Source organism: Struthio camelus, chromosome Z (genome assembly GCF_040807025.1).
Source record: "Struthio camelus isolate bStrCam1 chromosome Z, bStrCam1.hap1, whole genome shotgun sequence".
In the NCBI taxonomy this organism is placed as follows: Eukaryota; Metazoa; Chordata; class Aves; order Struthioniformes; family Struthionidae; genus Struthio; species Struthio camelus.
Window position 1 is genome coordinate 27,811,636 of NC_090982.1, and position 23,607 is coordinate 27,835,242.

At 38.9% G+C, this 23,607-nt stretch overlaps 1 protein-coding gene across 1 annotated transcript in view; it reads right to left on the reverse strand.

Annotated features, from left to right (window-relative positions):
- Positions 1-1,365: 1,365 nt before the first annotated feature.
- The window catches only part of TRPM6 (transient receptor potential cation channel subfamily M member 6), a 99,947-nt gene continuing 77,705 nt past the window's right edge, over positions 1,366-23,607 (reverse strand). The window contains exons 33-40 of the mRNA XM_068927820.1: positions 22,733-22,783; positions 20,346-20,411; positions 17,725-18,011; positions 17,375-17,457; positions 14,818-15,023; positions 12,760-12,811; positions 7,136-7,242; positions 1,366-6,186 (exon numbers count right to left, since the gene is read on the reverse strand). Of these exons, the coding sequence (XP_068783921.1) occupies positions 6,071-6,186; positions 7,136-7,242; positions 12,760-12,811; positions 14,818-15,023; positions 17,375-17,457; positions 17,725-18,011; positions 20,346-20,411; positions 22,733-22,783 (968 nt within the window). The 3' untranslated portion in view covers positions 1,366-6,070. The remainder of the gene's footprint in view (positions 6,187-7,135; positions 7,243-12,759; positions 12,812-14,817; positions 15,024-17,374; positions 17,458-17,724; positions 18,012-20,345; positions 20,412-22,732; positions 22,784-23,607) is intronic.

Sequence of the window (23,607 nt, forward strand, 5' to 3'; positions counted from 1 at the left end):
CATGATTAGGCGAGGCACTGTTTTCTTGAATCTAAGCCACCTGGGATGCAGTGTTGAGCCTAATTCCACCTCATCACTGTCCCACAGAATCAACTGAGAAGTCATTGAGACCCAATTCCCAAAAGTTCAAAGAAGGAAATCCTTACTGAAAGCTGGGTGCACTACCTTTGCGGCTGTGTCATAGACTTCACTTCTTCTGCAGTAATATTATGTTCATTATGTCACTTTTTTTCTAATCACATGCATCAAATATTTGCCCACTGATAGTGTATGCTACCTGAATTTTTTACAGTGAATCCCCCAGTACTAGTAGTGGAACAGCCTCTCCCCTTTCAACTTGCTTCAGTATTAGACACCTGACATAAACGTGTTGTGCCTACACAGCGCACAAATGCTGTGTATTTTACTAGAGTCTGCCTCACTTCAGATCACAGGAGCAACGTGAAGTTGGCTGCATCTCAGCAGGATCAGTTACGAACAGCAGCAGAGTCTTAGAAGTCACAGGCTCCTCTCTGCTCCTTACCTTCCTCTTCCTCCTCCTTTCTGCCAGCTGTGGGTATGTCAGACTGGCTGCACGATGTCAAAATCCAAGTCAAGTTCTTTCAGTGACAGCCTAAGAAATGGAAGGTTTTAGCCTTCTACCTAAATCCCTGACACAAAGAGCATAGCAGATCTCTCTTTATGCAATATTCACTGTTTTTTTCAGGATGGGCTTTTCGAGCTTTGTTTTCTTTTTTCCTTTAATCTTCAGCATTTTATCACAACTAACATCACAATCTAAATGAAACCTGTTTATTTTGAAACACTAGTGTATTTGCTCTGTCTCTGCAAATAGAGCTAACGCCCGGTAGGCAAATGAACAGAGTCTTGCAACAGCTTATGCACTTTTCAAATAGGAAAGTTATTTTTGTTTGATTTTAGCTTGAGGTTTTCCTTCTCTCGTAAGAGTTACCATATCTTAGGGGATCAAACTGTGTTCTAGAGTAGGTCAAGATATAACGAGCACAGTAAAGAAAAGCTGAAAAGCAACAGCAGTTTTTGTAAAAAGTCTAGCAACAGGGAAATCATTAACACCTCTGGGGTGCTCACAGTTAATGGGAAGGCCAGTGTCACTGCAAAAAGGCTTTTCTCTATTTCTGGGATCACCTTGTCAATCAAAAAGTGAGCTCACCATTGGCAGCAAGATCTTAAGAATAGAAAACAGATGTAAAAGGTGGCTGATATTGTCACAGTCCGACCCAGAGGGACAGGCACCCCAACAGAAGGGCATGAGGGGGATACTGGACAGAGGACTGTAAACTAAACAGATTCGGGGTGGTGGTATAGGTGTATGTGTAGCAATGAATGGATTCACAATGTCAATAAACAGATAACCTTTTAATAACAATTAACAGTTATAACAGATAACCTTGGAAACATCAAGATATATACATGTACAGTATTTACAACACAGGTGGAGGGATAGAACAATATAAAGATGTGCACATACAGGGGGTAGTAGGTTTATCTGGAGAAAATAGGATATAAAGATGAAAACAATAATAATCAAAGACGCCCGAAAGGCCACGTCAAGCAACACACCTCTCCCCAATACTGTGGCCATATTACCAACTAGGGCACACCAACAGGTGTGCCATCTGCCCAGTACTAGGACCGAATTAGTGTTTACATGTCCACTGAGCTCTCGTGTGGCAACTCCTTTGGTGGCTCCTCTGGCAGCTCCTGGTCCAGCGTCCTGAATCAGGGTTGGGGGGTTCCCATCCACCATCCTGTTGCTTCCAGTGAAGGCCTTGAAAAAGGCTGCTTAGCTTCATGCAGCCTTTAACAAGGCCACTAAGTGGTTGGAATAGCAATGCCTTCTTCATTCTTTCACTCCACCATCATCACCACATACACACACAGGCTTGGGGCTGCAGCCCTTTTTATAGGCAGCCAAATGGGCAGTGGGCATATCTCCAAGTGCCTGGTGCGTGCCGATTGGTTAGTTTCTCATCCTTTATTTGAATGCAGACCTGCCTGGGGACTAAAGGAGTCGGGTTCTCCGTAGTGGTGGAATATCACAAGATGCATTTTGGCCAAGGAGGTTAAAGAAGTGGTACTGGGAGTCATGTAAAGGCCAACCTGACTGACGGGCCACGGCTACTAGAACTTTCTATGGGCCACGGGGTTAAATGGCTACAGATATAAAATAGTATCTTTAACAATGAAGTCACAGAGTGCCATTAATTTATACCAGTTCTTTGTTTACACCAGTGGCTGCATGGCCGTTCCATATCACAGCTCCAGAATTAGGGCAAAATTAATATTGTCAAATTAAAGTGATTATATTTGTTTTTCTTAAGAGCCTGCACCAGTGATTTGGTTTATTAACTACCAAGTTTTTTAAGACTCAAATATGCATCTCAAAAAATCTGAACGTTATTGAACAGCTAATAATTTAAGTTGTAGTCAATAGAGCACATTATAAAGTATCTATTTTCTATTTCTATGAGAAGAAATTTTTACTTATGGCACAAGTATATGTAAACGTACTTACTACAAGCATACTGGCTCAAGTATAGAAACTAATGTTAACATACCATTAAAAAAGAAGATTCAGGAGAGTTGAAAAACACATGAGACGCACAGAAGTGATATGTTTATTATCTTGAGATTTAAAATTCAAATAAAAATAAACCTACATTATTTTCCAAATATAACTTTCACCCGTTTCCCTTACAACTTGGAAATATACTATTTCATTCTATACCCACCAAGATCAGAAACATATCTGAAAATGTGATTTTATTTTTTTGCAACAGAATGAAATAGATTGACAAAACCACATCAAAATATGAATCTATTTCTAGGAAATAGAGATCTAATGATATTAAATCTAATGCTAGAGGTCTTCTGCGTTTATTGCACCACCAAAAAACACGTAACCCTGAAAACAGCTCAGCTGACAAAAATAAATGAAATAACACCTTCTGAGGTTTGCAACTTGTGAATATTTCGTATAAGTTTAAGCTAAATTTCCAATGCAATAGCTGTCAAAACCACATTTTGTTTTGAGCAACCTCGGCTGAATTCTTAAATAAGCTTCTTTTAAGTTCACATGAAAATGGGAGTTCATAAATTCTTTGGTTTCAAATTTTTTCAGAGCTTCTAAATCACCTACTGCCTTACTTTTTCAGTAAAGTAAGCAGTGCTCTATTCTGAATCCACCAGAAGAATAAACTAAAAAAATCTGAAATGTGCTTTCAAGCAAAAACAAATATTGAAACTAACTATCAGAAAAGTAAACCTTTTCCACACTTCTAGCTGTTATGGAGCAGCTAAAGAAAAAGCCCTATCCTATAGAACTTCTTCCATTCCTCCATGAAAGGTGGTTTTAACATGAGGCTTCCTGCTTTTCCCACTAAGGGCCACTTTTTTTTTCATGTTTTAAGCATGCCCAGGCTTCAATCTAAGGTCAGTATTTAGACATCAAAAGACAATTTTAAAAAAGTACAGAATCTGGAGCAAGACAGACACCAAGGACTCCAAAGAAGAAAAAATAAATCTTTTCAAATTATTTTCATTACTATTTATTACTGAACTCTGATAAAGCTAGAGGTAAAAAAGATTTTTACATAAATTACCCAAACTTACAGTTTAGTGAAATGTAAAGCAGCCCTTCCACAAAAGTGAAAAATATAAGGTGAAGTAAAATTTATTAGCACCCAGAATCACCGGAATTTTTCAACTTAGTGTCTCCATACATGGAAAAATTTGTGCTCTAAGAGAAGTCTATGACACAACAATTTCAAGTGCATCCTTTTCTTGGTTGACTGTATTAATATTTGGCATTGAGCAAAATCAGACATCAAATGTGTTTGTGTAAGCTGTATTTATAACTGACAGTCCTCTTGTGAGGACCCCTGATTTGAGACAAAGGTAGTATGTACCTGGATGGGTATATTATAAAAAAGGATAAGATGAATCTGCACTGCTATAAACACCGTACCTGTCCTCACAAACATTGCTATTAACTCAGAAGCCACTCACTCTTGAAGGCAAAGGATGGTTGTTAAGATAATGTGGAGTATGACTTGGTAATATCTTTGAAATGCAAAAAGAAACAAAAGGTGCTCAAGCCCAGTTTGCTGTGTCTAATCTACTTCTTATGTCTAATCGATAAGTGTCCGTAATTCTATGCTTTTGACGCAAGAATTTATGGCAATGAGTGAGGAAAACAACACTATCAAGATAAGATTTAAATAGTCCTTAACTTTAAAAGCATATTGAAATCTCATTTAACTTAAGTGATTTTAAAGGCATGCTAAAAGTTAGATATTCTCCAGACAAAGTTCTCTCTTTAAAGGATGGGCCTAAATACATCTCTTCCTAAAGGCAAATTCTAAGAGAATAATCACTGGAAGTAAATCCACTATCTTACCAGTGAAGGGATCAAAGTCCACCAACATTATGCAGAGATGCAATTAATCACTTTCACAGACAGGAAAAAAACTTGCCAATATGTTGAACTGCTTCAAAGAAAAGGGGAAGATCATTTTTGCAAAATCTATACAAATGAATACAAGAGAGGTATTATTTTCCACAGAAAGAACCTTAGCAAAACTATAAAAAAAAAAAAGCCAGAAGTATATCTTCAGGGTGCTCTCAGGAACTGAAGACATCTCAATCAAACATACAGCATATTTCAGTGTCAGAATCAATATCATAATCAATACAAAAACTGGGAACATGTAACTTTTAATTCTTTTGTGTACATAGACATTTTCTAAATATACCAAATGAACAATAAGTCATCACAAGTAGTCCCCTTACACATCAAAAATGTACTATCAGTTGTGATGGAAACATGATTTTGTTCTGTATTTAAGAACAAAATTTTCTGATGACTTATATTTCATGATGAAGTATTTCTCCTGTTAATACAAAAGGAGAAATTTCCTTCCCTGATAAAAGTGATCTCTAATGCAATTTAAGTTGTATTAGAGATATTTATGCTGAGCAGTTTCTTTACATCCTGATTCTACAAAGCAAATCGCATATACTAGATTTTTCTATATTGAGAAATTGTACTGAAATCACAGGATATCAATAGAAACAATCATGTATACTTTTGCAGCATCTGAATCTAACTGCACCACTGGTAGAAAAAAGTCCTGTGCACAGCCTGACATTGACAATAACCAGCTAAGTACTAAATAGAACACATACTGCTTTTTGTGCCTTTTCAAATCTTGATTGCAATTTACAACTTAAAGAATTAAAAATATTCTGAAGCTAAAATATTTTAAAGAAAAACAGATCATGGTTAAAAATGGAATCATGTTCAAAGTTGTTGTTTAGTGCATGTTTGTATTAAAGATGGTGGATTTTTCAATTCCATCAACTCAAATCAGGAAAGTTCAGTCATACTTGTGTGTTCAACCTTTCATTATTCAATTTTAATAAAGTCTTGGCATGTGAAAAGAGTTCAAGATGAAGCTCCCATAAAATTTTGCAGTCTACTTGCTATATCCATCACTATTGCTCAAACCACTAACTTACTACTCATGCACTCTTCGCTTGTCACTGCATCACAATGAAAACATAGAGAGAGAACAACTTTTCTGCAATTTCTTGGAGAGTCTCCTGTGCACAGAGCAGAAGTGAGCATGGGGTTGAGTGGGCTCTGTATCTGAAAACGAATGCTTTGTACATTTATGTACATTTAGTTTTTTACTAAAGAGCAGAGAGAAACATCAAATCATTCCCTCGTGGAAATATGTTGGTTGCAGTCCTTTTCCTAAGCAAGCACAGTGTGACATCATTAACCATATTTCCAAAAAAAAGGCAGTGATGGAACAGTTCATCCTGCTAAGGGGTGATCTGTTCCCGATAATTTACTGAACAGTACCAGAAGGACCAGCCCAAGAGCACAGAGGAATAACTAGAAAGATGCTTTTGACTCCTTGCCCACAGAGTATGTAGACGGCAGCAAGATGTTGCACTCGGACATCTACGTTTTTTTCTTTCAGATTGACCTGCAGCAGTGATAATGGGGTGGTTTTCAAGCATGCAAACACATGGGCTCCACTCACAGCCGTGTGTCATACTCCAAAGGCTCGTTCATGCCCTCAGCTCCTCCTGTCTCTGTCTCTCGTTCGAAGGCTGGACCAAGCCTTTCCAGTGTGTAGTCATTTCTTCTCAAATCTGTGGCAAGAAAATAAATTCAATGATGCAGATAAATAAAAGATTGAAAAATGTGTACCCAGAGCAGAGCCATCCAGCCCTGCAGCTGGCAGCAGCCTGTTAGCCGCATCCAGGAAGCCAAGAATTGGCAATGGGGCAAACTAGAGCCCCAGAGGGAGGAGAGCCCTGGAGAGGCCAAAAATGATGTGAGCTAATGTGAACAGCCTGTCTCTTGCTGAATTCATTCAGCAAATTTTCTCATCTACAATCTCTAGCTACCGTAGACATAAGTAATCCAAGAAAACAACTCCATAGTTTCTGTTTCAAAATCAAACAGCAAATATTATTCCGTGTACCTACTGCAAGGCAGGCGCTTCCCTCTGGAAAAAATATACAGGCAAAAATTCATCCAAAGCAGCAATATATTTTGGCTTTGAGCCTTTTAAATCTACATCACAAAAAACAGGAGCACGTTCTAACAAACCTAACACAAACAACAGGCAACCTATTTCAGCAGAAAGAAAGGGTTACAGTGGATAGGACCCACTGTATCCAGGGACCAAGAGAGCTGCAGTGAGTTTTTCCTAGGCTAATGCATTGCTAGTTTTTACCAATCTTTAGCCTCTCTTATTTTAAAAATTATTGCTGAGGTTATCTGCACTGATTCTCCTTGAAAAATGATCCATTACTTTGCACAGCAAAGGAAACAATTCAGCGTGTAGAAGCTAGCACGCTGACTGCTAACATCAGACCGACATCATCAAACTCTAACATGGTTGCTGGGCAAAAGAGTAAGGTGACAGAGCAATATTTTCCTATTCACCTTTGCCCAGAGAGAGTGTGCCAGGTATGCATCAGTGTTCATCACAACGCAATAGAATTTCAATTCCTGTCTTTATATCACACTTAGGATTTTATTATCTTGTATTCAGAAAGTTAGAGATTAAAAATTAATCTTTATTTTGCATACCAGGAAGTTTCAGCTTCCTGCAGCAAGAATTACAGTGGTGCTTTGCAATGAAGTTTCTTATTGCATCTTCCCCTAGGTTTGCTGGTCCAAATACCATTTTTCCAGATCTGAAAGAAAAAATATAATCAATTATCTCAAAACCAAGTAATTCCAGAATGAAAAATGGGAAAGAATACAAGGTTCTAGAAGTAAAGTTCAAAGTCAAATATCTCAATTATTCTGCAGATTATAGAGAAATTGTTTCAAGTGTAAACTGTCAGTGGGGTGATGATATTTTATATTTATTAAATCAGAGTTAAGTTAGCCCTTTGTATAAAGACAATCAAACCTTAGTGTCCATCACAAGTTTCTTAGCTCTGGGACAAGAAAATTTCCAGTTCTGGTATTAGCCTAGATATATACCTCACAGCTACTTTACCCAGTACTGCATCTCAGAGATTCAGCATAGCCATGCCATGACCTGCTCTGAAGAGATACAGGGCAGACCCAGCAGTTCCCACTAAAACGCTCAGTGGAAATGTGGGCACAGTAGCATGCAGAGAGCATATGCCAGAACCTGAATGACTCTGTGGGAAGTGTCGTTCATTTCCATCAAGCAGCTGGCTTGGGTTTGGTTTTGATAGTGAACATCTGGGAACAAACCAGAGATAGCAAATGCTGAGGTGAAATTCAGCAGAACTTTTGCCTTATTTAAGAACAGAAAGCCAGGTTTGCCAAAGGAAGCAGAGCCCTGGTCATATCAATATGCAGTACAGAAAAAGAATATAGTACGCTTCTGCCAAGCAAGGCTTTTAAATTTATTGGCTTCTTCCTATGCTCATTTCTGTGTGTCTGCACACTGGCCAATTCAGCAACGTTACTAAGGGATGCATTTGGGAAAGCGTATTGCATATCCTGTACGAAGCTGACACAATTACAAACAGAAGCAAGCTATACCCAGACATATATTAGAAGTACCACATAATTATAATAGATTCTTAATGCAGTCTGAGAGATCAGTGATCATTAATTTTAATATTGCTCCACCATTGTTTTCAAGAATTTAATTGACATTCTAGACATCACGGAACACAGCACACAAGAAACACTTCCAAAAAACGTTATGAAAGCTAATATTTTATTGTGATGATATGCAGAGCGGAAACAACACATTTTAAAATCTGAAATCAATTATAGCTCTGAGAAGCTTTAGAAAAAGATCTTAGCTCTCTCAAATCTTTCTGTAAACCACATTCAGAAGATATATTATATCTAAGGATAACCTTTTGCAAATATGACAAGTTCTCCCCTTTCACATGGGAGAAGTCAAAACTCATACTGAAAGCTTAATATCTGTCTAATTTCTGGCAGGCAGTAAATAATGTCTGTCTCCTGGTTCATTCAAGCAGTAGTCTAATTAACCTTTATTGCAAATTAGTGCATCAAAACAGATCAGAAGTGGAGTATTACTTAAGTGCCATATAGACACTTTAAATGACACAATCCTGCATTGCCATTTCTAGCCTTCGGTCTAACCTGGTAAAATGCCAGTAAGAATAGAATAGACAAATATTTGCTTCAGCAGATACAGAAAACCTAACTCCTAAGCTATAGAACCACTCTGATGTTCCTTTTTGATTATTCCATTTGATTACTCCATTTTGGAAACTTATTTCAAGAAAGATGAGGATAAATTAGGTAAAGAACAAGAATGACCAGCAGTCTAGATATCAGGACATACACAAAGACTTTAGTGAGTAGCCTAAAAACAGAAGAAAGAAATTAAAGGAGAACATGGGGGCTGTCTTTGAAACTAATTGAAGATTTGTCCTCTATGTCAATAATAGACAGGACCAGAATGAAATATTTCAGGAAAATCTTTTTAATAGTAAGGATCACAAAGTATTGAAAACAGACATTCTGCGAAGGTTTTAGGGTCATCATCCCTGGAAGTCCTCAAGCGTTGGCCATATAGGAGGACCTGTAAGGCCGAACACAGGAATGACTTGGTGCAGAAGAAGAACCAGCTGAACCCTTGAGGTCCCTTCTAAGCCTATAACGTTCTACAAGTGAGGTAACTCTCCTGGTTATTCATGGTCTCTCCAAGGAGAGAAGAATACCAAATCCCACTTTCCTAAACCCTAAGGAGGTACATTTATACGAGTTACCGGGATTTAAAAAAAAGCCTGTTCCTCCTTTTTTTCAGAGCCTTATCTAATAGTAAATGCTCTAATAATAAATGCTCAATAAATGCCTACCAGAGGGGCCTGGCTGGCAGTCTGGTATGTATCTAAACAGTGCGTTGATGCAAAAAGTGCTCCTCACAGTCAAGACAGAGCTGTGAAAGCTCAAAGCAGACAACAAGGCATCTGCAAAACTTTACTGATGGAAAGTGGGGACTTCATAGCAATGGACTGTGGGGGCTTCATGCCCTCACCTTTCTAGGGAGGCATCCAAGTTATGTCATCTATATCTTTTTGCAGACTGAACTTCCAGTTCTCCTGTTTCCATTGTGCAGGTTTCTAGACTAGAGGTGCAGTCAACGCAGAGGTTTTGTCTATTGGCAGCATTTCAGCCATCATTGTTTAGCTGAAATTACACAAGCTCAGTATAACCTCAGAACTTATGCTAAATGAGTAGTTGAGAGGACAAGGTCTCCACTCATTCCTACAACCTTCAGCCCATCACTATGTGCTTGAGAGCTTTAAAAAGAGAGAATGAAAGATCTAGCACCTCTGACTCCTTCTTTTCACATGTTTGTAACGAGTTTTTTACCTGCAAGAGCCCGTTTCTTCACCTCTCTCAGCAGGCCTAATTCGTGAGTTCTTCCCAATTTGAAACTCAGCCCACAATTCTCATCATCCGCTCTACAGATATCCTTCACCTTGTGCCTGTGAAAGCTTTACCAGCACATACTTTATTCTGGATTTGGCAAGTGTTACACACTGAAACAAGTATTATTTACGAGGTAAGTCTTCCCAGTGTTTGGGCTGTACAGGAGTCTGTAGGGACTGCACTGTGTCAAGACTCTGCTGCTGTACCTCGACTACTCCTGCTTTCACAAGAAATCTGTTCGCGAACATTTTACCTGCATCTTTCATTTCCACTTCATTCATCCTGTGAACTGTACATGGCCAGATCTTCAATCAGTGCTAAATATCCATGAAGTCACACTGATTTATACCAGCTTGGGATCTGTCTGAGACCCTGCAGCATCAGGCATACTTTTCACACAGATCTTTTATTTTTATCTTGGTACTGTACATAAAACCAAGTTACAATGCCACACTATCACAGGAATAGAGGTCACATTTGCCATTGAAAACTCCATTCCATGACAGCATGTAGAATGCATGAAAGAAAAGACTCATTATAAGATAATAACATGAGCCACTAAATCAATGGAATTACAGAAACAAGAGATAAATAATGTACTTATAAGCAGTGCTAAAATTTGTATCAGCCCTATCAGCCAGATGCCATCTACTCTCTCCCAGGCTTCTAAGAAAATGTGAGCTCAAAGCAACTTTTGAGGCAGGATATAGGTTTTGATGAAGTACATTACTTACAAAAGAAAATATAAAACAGATCTTCATTCTGCTAAAAATGTTTCCCCTGTGATGGAGTGAAGGTTAGAGCAAAGACAGTTCATTTGCATCATTATTATTATTATTATTTTAGAAAGCATGCCTTAGAATTGGTTATCTGTTAGCTCCTTACAAAATCCGTCTGCAGTTTCACTTATTCCTTCACATCCCTGAATCAAAACTATATAGTTTCAAAACTTGCCGTTCTGAAGATTTCCCAGAACATAAGAAAATCAAGCTGGTTTTGATTATTTAATCAGCATTTGCTCTTTAACTAGGTCTTGACTGTATTGCAGATAATAGAAACAAAGCAACAAGAAGTTTTGAAAACAGCATCTGCAGGATCAAATTTTAGTAAGCATGACAAAATGATTTAATGACCAAAATAATCCAGAAGGATGCTAACAAACAGATCCTTCAAGATAACATCAGTAAATATTATTTCTTTTTCAGAGAGGATAAGCTGAGTTGCCATGAGAATTACTGTGGTCTAATGTCTGTGGCCACAGTCTTCAGTAATAACTCACATCAACAATTTATTTAGGTTACACATTTGCTTCCACTGAAGTAAAAAACCCACTTGGAATAGTAGCCAGCCAGACCTTTATTCATCTGTAGCAATACTTTAAAAACATTTACTCAAATCTATGTGGTGAACAACTATATAACTAATCTCTCTGCATCCCTCTCCTAAGCTAGCCTTGTGCTTCTGTCAAGATCCTTGTCAAGATCCCTGTCTTGACCTACTTAGGGCAAGATTTTGTCACTGTGAAGTGCTCAGCATATTTTTGATGTTGCTTTCAGAGTAAATGTTATATGGCCAATACATCCGCTTTCATAATTAAACATTCACGCAACAATAACACAGTCATTTATTACTAATCATATTAATGAAGTATTAACAATGGTCCCAGAACTAAGAGTCAGCGTCCAAAATAGACTTGTTCTGAGTTCCAGGCAAGTCATCTGGTATTTCTATCATTAATTTCTCCTTGCGTTAAAACAGATTATTCATATTTATATCTTCTTTCCTGCCCAGATTGTGAAACATCTTTCATCAGATGACATGACCTGAGCGAGGGTGAACCGAGCTGAGCGCACAGTAGCTGGTGAAACGTGTGGGTCTAGAAAGACCCTTCAGAGAAGAGTACCCTGCAGGGTAGCACCCCTCAAGCTATGGCCTCTCCTCTGCTCTGTATCTGATCTGCAGGTCAGCTCACAGAGATACAGTCGTGGAGGGGCTCACAGCCCCGTCTCAGAGAGCCTCAGGCATGCGGGGTCACAGGGCAGGAGAAGGCCATGACAAGACACAAAGGGCAGGTAGGCATGTCTGTGGGGGTATCCGGGAGTCAGCTGTGTTTGTCTCATATGCTACAGGTGAATATCAGTGGGGCTGTTTCATTTATTGCACACAACTGTGACGTCTACCTAGATACTAGCCTTGATTCAGCAATTTGATCTACGAAGGCAGATCGCTACTTCTGTGCACCCTTCCTGATTTTTGTGACCTGCCATGCAAGATTAAATATCAACGTGTCATGGCTCTAAGCCTATAAGGTGCAGTAGGCCTCAATGCACCACTAGGGGCTATTGGAAAGATCAGAAATCCAGAGCTTTATGCATATGGCCCTCTACTCACTACCTTAAGCCATGTGGCCCTATATACTCAATGAAGCAGTACCCCACCAGGCGGCGGAAACAGAACTACGTTTAAGTTACTAAGGAACTCCTTAGGTGCATATGTACTAAGAAAGTTATGGAGTCTAACTTCCCACTCCTGCTCTCCCTGGAAAACTTCTGTGCTCCCAGCAGAGCAACATAGGACTCTTCCCACCTTCATACACCCCTCACGAGATGTGGAAGCTGGGGCACATGCAGCTCCCCATGTCCAAAGTCCTCCAAAGCACAGTGGAGGACTCAGCCATCACGGCTTCATTTAACCCAGACTCCTGACCAAAATAATTAAATCTCTCACATAGAACATAAAAATCCCCCTAAATATATAGGATGTTGCCAAATGTTTGAAGTGAACGATAATTTCATCAGAGAGAAACTTACTTCTTGTCTTCAGGTTTAATCACAGATGGATCTGTAAGGTTTTCCCCAACACCTACAATAAAATCAACAGTGTGTGTTATAAGGGACAGTAGCAACGATCTCACAATATGGTACCTAAAAACATGTAATTATCTATTTTCTTTGTAGATCATAAAATGTCAGAGTTAGAGCGGTTGTGAATTAAAAAGAACAAGATAAGACTAAAAAACTATTAACTAAAGGCAAATATTTGGAGTGCTCATCATGGTCCTGACTTCAGCTGCTCTGTGGTTTATTTCTATGCACACTGAAGGCTTATGAAAATAATTGTAACCACTAAAAATTATGCTGAAGCTGAAATAACTAAATAAAATGTAACCAAGACTGACACTTTTAATTAAGCTGAGATAGAGGCATTTGTCTGGTTTTCATTCCTACTGATTTCAATGGATCTACTCCATATATAAGTTCTCCTCAAGGTACGAAGCATGAGACATAACTCATTATTCAATCACGTTATGAGCAAATGCTTGGATCTGTTATCCTTTTCTCTTCCGGATGGCCACCGAAGGGGATTAAATATGTAACTTCCGTGAATGCTTATACGTATTTTGCAGTTTTCCCCAAACTGATGGCATACTTTCATTTTACCAGAAAGCTCTTTCCTTTTATCTGGGGAAATGATTGTGTTTTTTAACTAAAGAATAAAGCCTATGAGTGTATGATATGCAATTATTTTTATTTCCAAAGGCCACTGATGATGAGCTTATGTTCTGCAATGAAAACCAGTAAAGGTTGTGGAAATAGCATTTTGTAATTGAACTACCCACAGATCCACTCTTTCAAAAAGCGTCATTGCAGTTGAGGTAAATTAGACAAAATATAGTGTATGTGTCTGAGATGGTTATCATATAATATAATAACTTATCTTCAATAGAGATTAGTCCTTTTAAAACACCAAGAGGAGCAGCTGTTGACTTTTCCTAAACTCCAGATTACAGAACAAGGGGTCTACAACAAGATAAAAACCAGAGAGCAAAACCAGAGCAGATGAATCTACAAAGATTTTAGTCTTTTTCCTTGTTTGAGATGAAAACTGAAGCTCCAGTCTTGATGAGATTTACACAGATGTTTAATTTTTCCATGTCTGAGCCAACACAGTTGGTCTGGAACTGTCAGGAGTTGTATAATAAACCCAAGCAAACGTAAGACAAATTCCAGTAAGCTATAGTGAAGACACACTTACTCTTTCTGAATTTTTTAATGTGCAGCTACAACCAAACGGAGGCAAGGATAGAATTATAGGTTTATTTTGCATAATAAGCACGTCTTTTTCTAATTCACAGCTTCTGAATGCTGTAAAATGTAAATATGTTAAGTCTCTGTCTACCCGTACACATTTCCCTTGACAGAAATGACAAACAATGGTGTTTATACTGTTTGATGGGGGCTGTTCGTCTTCAGAACATTGTCAACTGTTTTATCTCTTTAAAATATGCCATGTTCCCACTTATACATGTACTATAAAGAGATCACATGCTCTTTGAAGGAGCCACCAGACTTTGTGAATAGTATTCAGGCTTGCAACTTATGTAAACTGCTTACAGATTTATTAATAAGAAAAAATATATATATAGATACTAGTTCTCAGTGCTCTGACAGATACACACACACACATACACACACACATACACACACAGTTGTGCATACATAATATGCATGGGCCCACTTGAAACTATGAACATAAACTATACCTATATATCTGAACAAATATAAAAATATCTTAACTGTGGAGTGGTTTTTTGGAGCCAGTTGAAATGTTCCTGCATGCTTTAACTGCCTGCTGCTTGCCCATGCAGCCTAGATGTATTTGAGGCCCCATTATTCTCCCGTTACACCTACATTATTCCAACGTGGCTCTGTGGACGCTCATTGACCAATGCCACACAACAGATACTCCGGGGTTGCTTTAGCTTTGCCAGTATGCAAATAAGAAGAGAATTTGGCCCATTCCTCAGTATTAAATTCTCTTTTGAAAGAAGAGCTTTCGTGATAAAAAGGGTCCAGGTCAGCAGTCACCTTGCAAATCCAGGACAAGGAGCTCCCCACGAGTATACACGTAGGTCCAATGGGAGAAGGCCAGCATCACCTCTTCCAGCAAGCTGCTGGGAGTAATCTCATCTCCATTGTTGTTGTTGTATTTCCGAAACTCACCAGTCATGTACTTCTCGATGGTCAGCCACTGGTTGGCTGAGTGGCAGTAGATGAGGAAAACTTCCAGGAACCTGTGGAAATAAATGCTATCTATCAGGAGCTGACACAGTAACGAACACCCTCACAGTCAAAGCACAGCAGGATGCAAAGCAAATATACTAAAAAGGAGGACGTGTCCTCCCTGGCTGGAGCATTTTCAACAGCAGGAGGTAACAAATGACAGATATCAGAAAGGCCTTCCGGGTTGGATAACTCTCAAAACAAAGCACTTCCTCAGAAAGTATAGTTTATGGACAAACAACATAATCTGATTTACTCCAGCCAACGTATAAACTTGCTATACGAATTCTCTTATGTTAATTGAATAAAAAGCAATTCTTGCTCAAGGGCTAAGGCGTAGCATTACCAAGAAGTTCATTTTGCCATCAGGTCTACCTATAAAGACAAAATTCAGGTCTACTTACCTTCCCTCCTAAAAGGTTGATAATATTATTTTGGCAAATGGAAGCAGTTATGTGAACTATTCAGTATCCATGATAATTGCCTCAAACCATTACATGTGAAAGTGACACTGTACAAAACTCGGTGGAATTACTAGAAAGGTCATGTGAAAGAGCAGTCAGTGACTAAGTTCTCTGTCAGAAGTCTCCTTTTTTCCCATCTTCTGCAGAGGGAAAGAATCTGTCTGTAGTGCTATAACGTGAAACTCTACTGTGCTCCTACCTCGGAAATTATGGCTTCCATTGAAATGGGAGGAGCTGGGAAGCAAGCCTTTCTGGAATGAATGCCTCAGAAACATCCATTAAAACACATCTTAATGAATGCCAAAATCTTCAGTACTAGTACTGAAGACAGAAAGTACAAAACCATTCTCTACCATTTCTCTTAAAGAAGAAAAGAGGTAATTAAAGTGAATAACTTTAAACAATTGCTTAATGAGCAGCAGAACTAAAGAAGCCTGATTTCCAGTGGATTATAGTCCTAAATCCATTACTCTCTCACCTCGTCTCACCTCTTGTGATATCCCTACCAGGTAACGTGTGCTGCGCCTCCAAGCACATATCAGTTGGCCATTCACTGAGCAGGCGTTGATCAGCCAACCAATTGCTACCAAAGCAAATGCATAACAGCTTTTATAACAGTTCAGCTTTCTTTTTCCCCAGCAGTGACTTGAATTTAGGTGTCTCTTTCTTCACTATTCTGCTGCTCTTCAAATCCATGCCGACTAAGACAAGGGAAAGTATATTCTCAAAGTGGGATTGTGTCATTTCAGTACAGCAGATTTAAAAACAGGCAATTCTAGAGATAGCTTATGGGATTGGGAGAGAAAAAAGTAAACAGAGAAAAAAGTAAACTTGTATCAGTCTCTACTGATACAAGTAAGAAATACTTGTCCTAGCACATTTTAAGCCAGACCTCTTGTCTCCCCTAAAGATATGACTAAGCTCTGGTAATGTGAAAAGCCATTTCACTCTGCTGAAATTTTCAAGTCTTTAAGAGCTGAAAGCCCAAAGTTTCTTGCCACGGTCTATAAAGTCCCTTGCAAAAGAAACAATAAAACTTTATTGTAAGTACTCAATATCCAAATTATGATCTGTTTTACCAAATGAGTATAGACATGTATGGAGACATTCAAAATACGGTGATATAAGGGATATTTTAGAAATAGACTGTGTGCAAGACAGTGATTTGCTTCTCATAATGTACATAGTTTAACCAGCTCCTAAATAAAAACTTTAGCATTATTCAAATAATATGAGAAACATGGATATTTCTCTCTTGTATATCATAAACATGTATATACATACATACAGACGTGTGTAAGTGTGCATATGTATGTATATATGCATATGTACGTGTGTGTGTGTGTGCGTGTGTGTGTGTGCGCGTGTGTGTGTGTGCGCGTGTGTGGGGGTATACATATACACATATAGAGAGAGAGAGATGTAGGTGTAGATATGAGTGTGATTGAAATGCACTTAAAAGGCCTTATCAGTCTGCTTTGGTTAATGGCAACCCTCTAGCACATCAAACTTGCCCACCTACTGCCTCAGATATCTTCCCTTCTTCAGCCACATACTCAAACATTATCTACCAGATAGTTCCTCCTGTAAAAACACAGGCATCAGAAACCAGATAGTTCCTCCTGTAAAAACACAGGCATCAGAAAATAGACTTCAACAAACAGGCAATAAACCTTATTTTTTGAAAGTCTCTTGCTGAAAACTTCTTTTCACCAATTGCTTCTTGTTTAAGCCACTGCCATTACTGTCATCTTCCATCCTGATTTATCTCTACGAACCTGCGTATATAACTAGATGGTCTAAGCAGCAGCTATTTTGACCCACTGTGGAAAGGAGGCTGTGTGAGATCTGGGACACAGCTGAGAAGAGAAATCTGATACTTAAAGACATTTTCCTACCTTGGAGTATATGGAATGGTATGAGGCTTCACTTGATTGAAGGTATAGATTAACTTCTGGGCAGCCCTTTGCTGCTGTATCTCCTAAAGACAAGCATGTTATAAACATTACTCACATGCTATCATGTAAAAAGATGTCATGGATTGTCAAAAAACTAAAAAACAATTAGGCTGATTGTTTGCATATTGTGTAAAAAAGGGAAACAGATATTCCTCAAAATCATGTTCCTTTCCAAAGAGTAATATCAAACCACAGGTCAACTATGCTGAAGGCACTTGCCAGTATAACCAATATAACTTTTAAGACATGTCAAACTAGATCAGTCAGTGCCTCTTAAGGTTTGAACTCACCCTGAGGCACAGATGTAGCACTGTGCCATCATGAAAGATCTTTTGCCACGTCTGAACCACCTCTGGTAGAAAAGACTTCACAATAAAGACTTGTCCCAGTTTTAACATATCATTCTCAGACCAAGTACAAATGACCTTCATGGCCCTCCGCAGACCCCCATCCATCTCTTCCTGTGACAAGACTTGGATCATTGCAGCCATACCACGCTGCGACCAAGAAGACATGCTTTTGTCGAGGTTCTTAGGTGAACTCTCTTCTAGCCGATAGACTGTCACTTCCTCTCCAGCTGAAACAAACAGTTTTCTTGGTAAAAGTCACACCTCACAGAATCAGGAAGGAATTGATTTAGCATCTTAAAACAACATATCACTTTACACATCTGTGTAAACCACACTTGAAGAGAGAGCTTTTTCATCATTATTGTTTCTTTCTGTGAAAACCTCCCCATCCAAATTTACACTACTTATTACAAATATTTCGCTTAAGATCTAGTGTGATAATACAAGTAGGCCAAAGAGCTTGTATCAAGCCTCTAAACAGAGATGAATTTAAGAACTCATGCATTCTTCCACAAAAACAAAGCCCACTGATATTCTGGTCTATGTAAAACAGCCTCCTCTGCCATAGTTTTTAAGTATTTAACGATGACTGGACTTAAAAAATATACATTTTTAAAGGGTTATCATTTTATCTCCAATGGATGAACTTAAATCTAAGGATTCTGAGTACGGCTCCTTTTGTTTCTTCATTCACGTTGCAGGAAAACGTTTATTAAGACTTGTTTTAAGTTAAATACAGTTGATGGAACACTCACAGTACTGTAACTGTGCTTAATGAAATAAACTAGGAAAGAAGTCAAAAAAGTAGATAAATGTGTTATCTGCTCCAAAACTGAAGGGCTGGAGGTTGCCACATTCTTCAGCAGACAGTCAGCAGAGTTTTGTCAAAAGTAATGAACTGGCCATTATGAGCAAGGGAAGTTAGTACCAGAACTGAAAAGGGCACAATCCTTCCTTGGTATTTAAAGTTCTGTTTTGGAGAGCAATTCAAAGAGAACAAATTAAAGCAAATGAACAGAAAGTTCTCAGTTTGCCATTTTAAAGTAAAATTTGTCTTTTTTTCCCAGAAATTCCAATGTTATTTGTAGTGCACAAAATTTCAGACGTTCTGCTCCCACTGCCAACGTTTTTCTGAAAGCAGAACAAATCTGGTGAGCTTTAATTCAGTCCCAGTTTGTCTCCCTATGTAGCTGTAATAGCTTTCCTTCTTGTGGTGCAAATGGGACATCTTCCTTTTGCCATCATCGGTAAACTACTTTCTGTTTACAGATTGTTTTCTTAAACCTGGCTCTCCTTCTTTTAACTCACATTATTTGCAATGTTAATTCATAAGAAATAGGTGTTCACTAGCAAGAGTGACGAGGTAACTGCATCTGCTAGCAGCAAAGAATGGCATAAGGAAGGACAAACTGGATCCAGAGAAAGGTTGGTAGATTTCTACCCCTAAGTCATCAGTTAGCATAAGTGTCGGTGCTGTTGAACATTAGACTTTGTGCACATGTTAATTTAAAATAAACTAATGGAAAGTGACCTAAAAGTAAGACACTTGAATAAGGATACCATAACCAGGTACACTTCTTAACCGTATATCGGTTCTTCATTTTATTATCTTCGACAACTTAATACCAAAAAAGGTGTCTCCCAGCAGCTTCAGCGATTATAATATTCAATATTCAATATGCTCATAGCTGTATTAATTATCTGCAGTAATCAGCTTCCAAGAAACCCTGTGATGCTGGAAGTATCAGCGATTAGCTGCTGTGAGAAAAAGGATTCTACTCGTTGAAAAAAAGGTTCCTAGATCTCAAGTGTCTAGAGGCAGAGCTCCTGCTGCCAATACAGCACACTAATTTCAGATCTCTTCCAAATGATCGTATGTATTATTTCCTACCATTCTTCAATTACAGTACCGTTCTTTTTACCTTGGCACATTACAAGGCTTCTGTACCAGGTACAGGCGTACTGCCCTTTCACCCAACATCTGGTATTCCTCTTGATGGGATTTGCTACACCTATACATACATGGTTGTGTGTGTCTGTGTGACAGAATATAAATATGAGCATATATATGTAAATATTAATAGGAGAACCTTATCGCTGTCTTCAACTAACTAATGAAAGGTTATAGAGAAGATGAAACTAAACTCTTCTCAGAGGTGCACAATAATCACATGAGTGCCAACAGATCCAAGCTGCAGCAAGGGAAACTCAAATTAATATTATGAAAAAAAAAATTTTCCACGGTGAAGGTAGTTAAATACTGGAACAGGTTGTCCAGAGAAGCTGTGGAATCCCTGTTCACAGAGATATTCAAAACTCAACCAGATGAGCCCTCAGCAACCTGATCTAAATTGGCCATAGGGAGTTGAACTAGATGACCTCCAGAAGTCTCTCCTAACCTAAATTATTCTGACACTTTAATTCTATCCCAGTTCACTTGTTTTAGAAAAGAATTTTAATTGAATTTACTGAAATTAATCCAATGTCACAAATGCAATCTTCAAAAAAATAATACGTGGTCTATCGATAAAGCAGAAAATACCCAGAAAGTTGGTACTCACCAAAGAGCTGGACTGGTGTAAACGGTATGGTGTGAGCAAGTCTCATTAAGTTATTTCTTTCAACAGCTGCAAACAAGACAGATATGTCTACTGTACCGAGTAAACATCAAACTGGCTGAGTTTCAAAAACATCTGACATTGCTTTATCACAGCATACAAAGCCAAGTAAGCTGCAACGTGATTCTAGCCAGCATTTTAGAAATTCTACCCAGCCAGTAACACCCTTTTGTGCACCCAAGATATCTCACAATCGTCAACAGTCACTGTTTTCCCCGTATCTTCCTTCCCAGGAAACGGGCTATGCTCTCTGCCTCTCTGAGACTGGCCCCTTGCACCCTGGTGAGAAGAGCTCCTTCTGCCATGCTTCGTCTTCCCCTTCCATCAAGGGCTGCAGCTGCCGCTTCCTCCTTCTGCCAGCTCTAGAGCAGCGATACTCAAACTGTGCTGAGAAGATGTACTGGCCCCAGCTGCCCTCGCTGGCTGTCTCTGTCAGGCTCAGAAGTGCCTGGAGTTTTAGCAAGGCACTGCAGGGAAATTCGAGTTCGTCCTGCACAGAGCACAGCTTCTTCATCTGGGCTCCATGGCAGATCACACCAGTAACGCTATTTTATCTCCCTAATTGGGGGCCTATTTTTCAGTCAAATGCTGTCAGAACTCCTGACCACCAAACAAATGTTTATGGATTTGTCTTCTTAATGTGTAGGATATCAGGAAGTTGGGAGAGAGGTGTCAGGTAAGCCTCAAACGGGTTAAGATTAGAATAAGGAGGCAACCCAGCTGCTACAATGCTCAGCATCTAATTTCCCTATTCGATGGCTGAGGACACAACTAGTGTACAAAGCACAGAGTGACCCATAGCTGATCTCTGTTTCTCTGGAGAGCAACCAAAATAGCCCTGACTCCAAATTCTTCTAGAGTTTGGGCACTTTCTGTCCTTTTCAAAACTACTTCTCTGAGCACAAAGGAATTAGAAATTGAGTATCTCATAAGGAGAGAGCAAGGAGGACCATGACTCTCTAATTTATGAATTCAGGTCCTCATCTAAGAAGATCTGTCTCTTGAATCAGACTCTGATTCAAGGCTTGTTTACATATTCTGAGTTTGACAGGGATTGGTTAACTTGCCTAAATAGTCCTTGGAGATGGAGCATGCAAAAGAGCAGGGTTGTCCTTTGAAGCCTTGCTAGTCAGTAAATTACTGCACAACAGGGAAAAGGAAGTGAACAAGGGGACCTTCCCTCTAGATTTCCCTCCTGCCAGGCTTTGCAAGAAAGCCACCAGACCTGCGCTATCTGTCAGAGCAGGCCAGGACTCACTCCAGAGCCTGAAGAAGCAATGTGAAGTAGACTTGCACAAGCCATTAAACTCAGAGAAAAAAGTCAGGCTCTTCTGGGTGTGTAGAGAGGCAAACTGTAGCTGCCTGTGAAATGTTACAGCAAAAATAAAGCATTTTTTTAATATAAGCAGTGCAGGGTGCAGAATTTTAGGATCAAAGTTTTGGGTTTAGCTGACTAAGTTCTATCCTGGTCTTCTTGAGAAATGAAAACCTATACCAGAAACCTCCCAAAGCCCTTGATTTTGTCAGCTCACACTGGAAACAATCCTCATCTGTGCTAAATCCTCACTAACCCAAAACAGCATGCATGAATAGAGCTAAATTCATCACTGCAGCGATCCCACCAAATCAGAGAAATTACTTTTGTACACTGACTACAAACCAGGAGGTGTTACTCACCGTGAAAATAGTGTAGTTTTTTGAGCTTTAGGTGGCTGCTAACGCTCCTAGTTTAACCTAGGCTTCCCTTGAAGGGAGCCCAAGTCGTGCAGGCAATAGAGACATCTACTGGCAAGCTCTGCACAGTTCTCCTGGGAAAAACAGAAATCTAGTTTCCTTTGGAGGAAACTGCACATACTCAAGGAACAGGCACTTAGTATCCAAATGATTTATTCTCTGCCAGATTTTTGTGAGTCCACAGGTTCTCTGTTCATAAACACAGATTAAGTAGTACAGGACAACCGAACAAGCCAACTCCAGAAAGCATAAAGGAGGTGTGAGGAGAAGTGACAGCTATAAAAAAATGAATGCAACTCCCACCCACCCCCAGGAAGCAGAGCTCTCTTCATCGTTTCCACTGACATTTTCAAAACTATCATGTACATTCTGCTCAGGATTTTCCAAAAATACGCAAGATGGAGCAATTAGCAGCAAGAAAATAATTCACAATTTCCTCAGTGTTGTGTTAGGCATGAATTAACACACAGCCTTCTCTGCAGTGGGCAATCGTGCAACACTTCAACGTCAAAATCACAGAGGATGGCACGGAAAGGAGTCATGTTCTTTTTAATTTGTTAAATTACTGAGCTATCCTTCTGATGACTCCTGCTTACCTGAGTAATGATGGTGCAGATCTTGAGATGTTTTCAAGCAGGCGAAGATATCTGAAATAACGTTTAAAGGATCATTAAGTTAATTATTATAGCAGAGATAAACGCATGATTTTGAATTTCTTCCATCCCAGAGTTTGTCATGAAACAGATTAATCTGAATTACTGCCTGAGCATTCTGAAGAGAGAATTACTAATAGGCTTTTACTATGTTATAATCTACAGTATATTGGCACATCTCAGTCATCAATGTAATATAGCCAGATGACTTATTTATTCAGGGAAATGGTGGGAAACTAGTGATATTAACCTCAAGGACATGTAGTTTCTCTGAGCCAATTACACCTCTGGGATATTAAAAGCACTTTGCTGTCCATCACGCTCCACAGCCTCCCAAAGGCATGATTTTTCCAACTCCGTCCTCAGTCATTAAGCATTCCATTAACTGCACTATTACATCAAAGTTATAATAATAGTGGCCCCATTAACCCACGACATCTAAAATACTGTTAAAATATAAACAGACAAATAATTTGTGTGGTTACATGATGTTAAAGAGGCACAGTCAGATCAAATTTAGTCCAAAAACCTTTGTTTTATAAAAAGCCCTTTTATAATAAAACCAAGATTAATGAGCATATTTCCATTAATTAGAGGAAATCACTTTTTTCTATTGGAGAACAAGCCTTCAGAATGCCAAATTTCAAAAAACATGTATGCTGCACTACTTTCAGTTCTGAAACAACAGATTATTAAAGCTGATGATCATCAAACTATGTGGACATTATGCTTTTTTGATTTTTTTTTTAATTTGCTTAGATTCCCCTCCTTAATGAAATATATCTTAAATAAAAAACAGAAATAGATTTTGGGGGAAG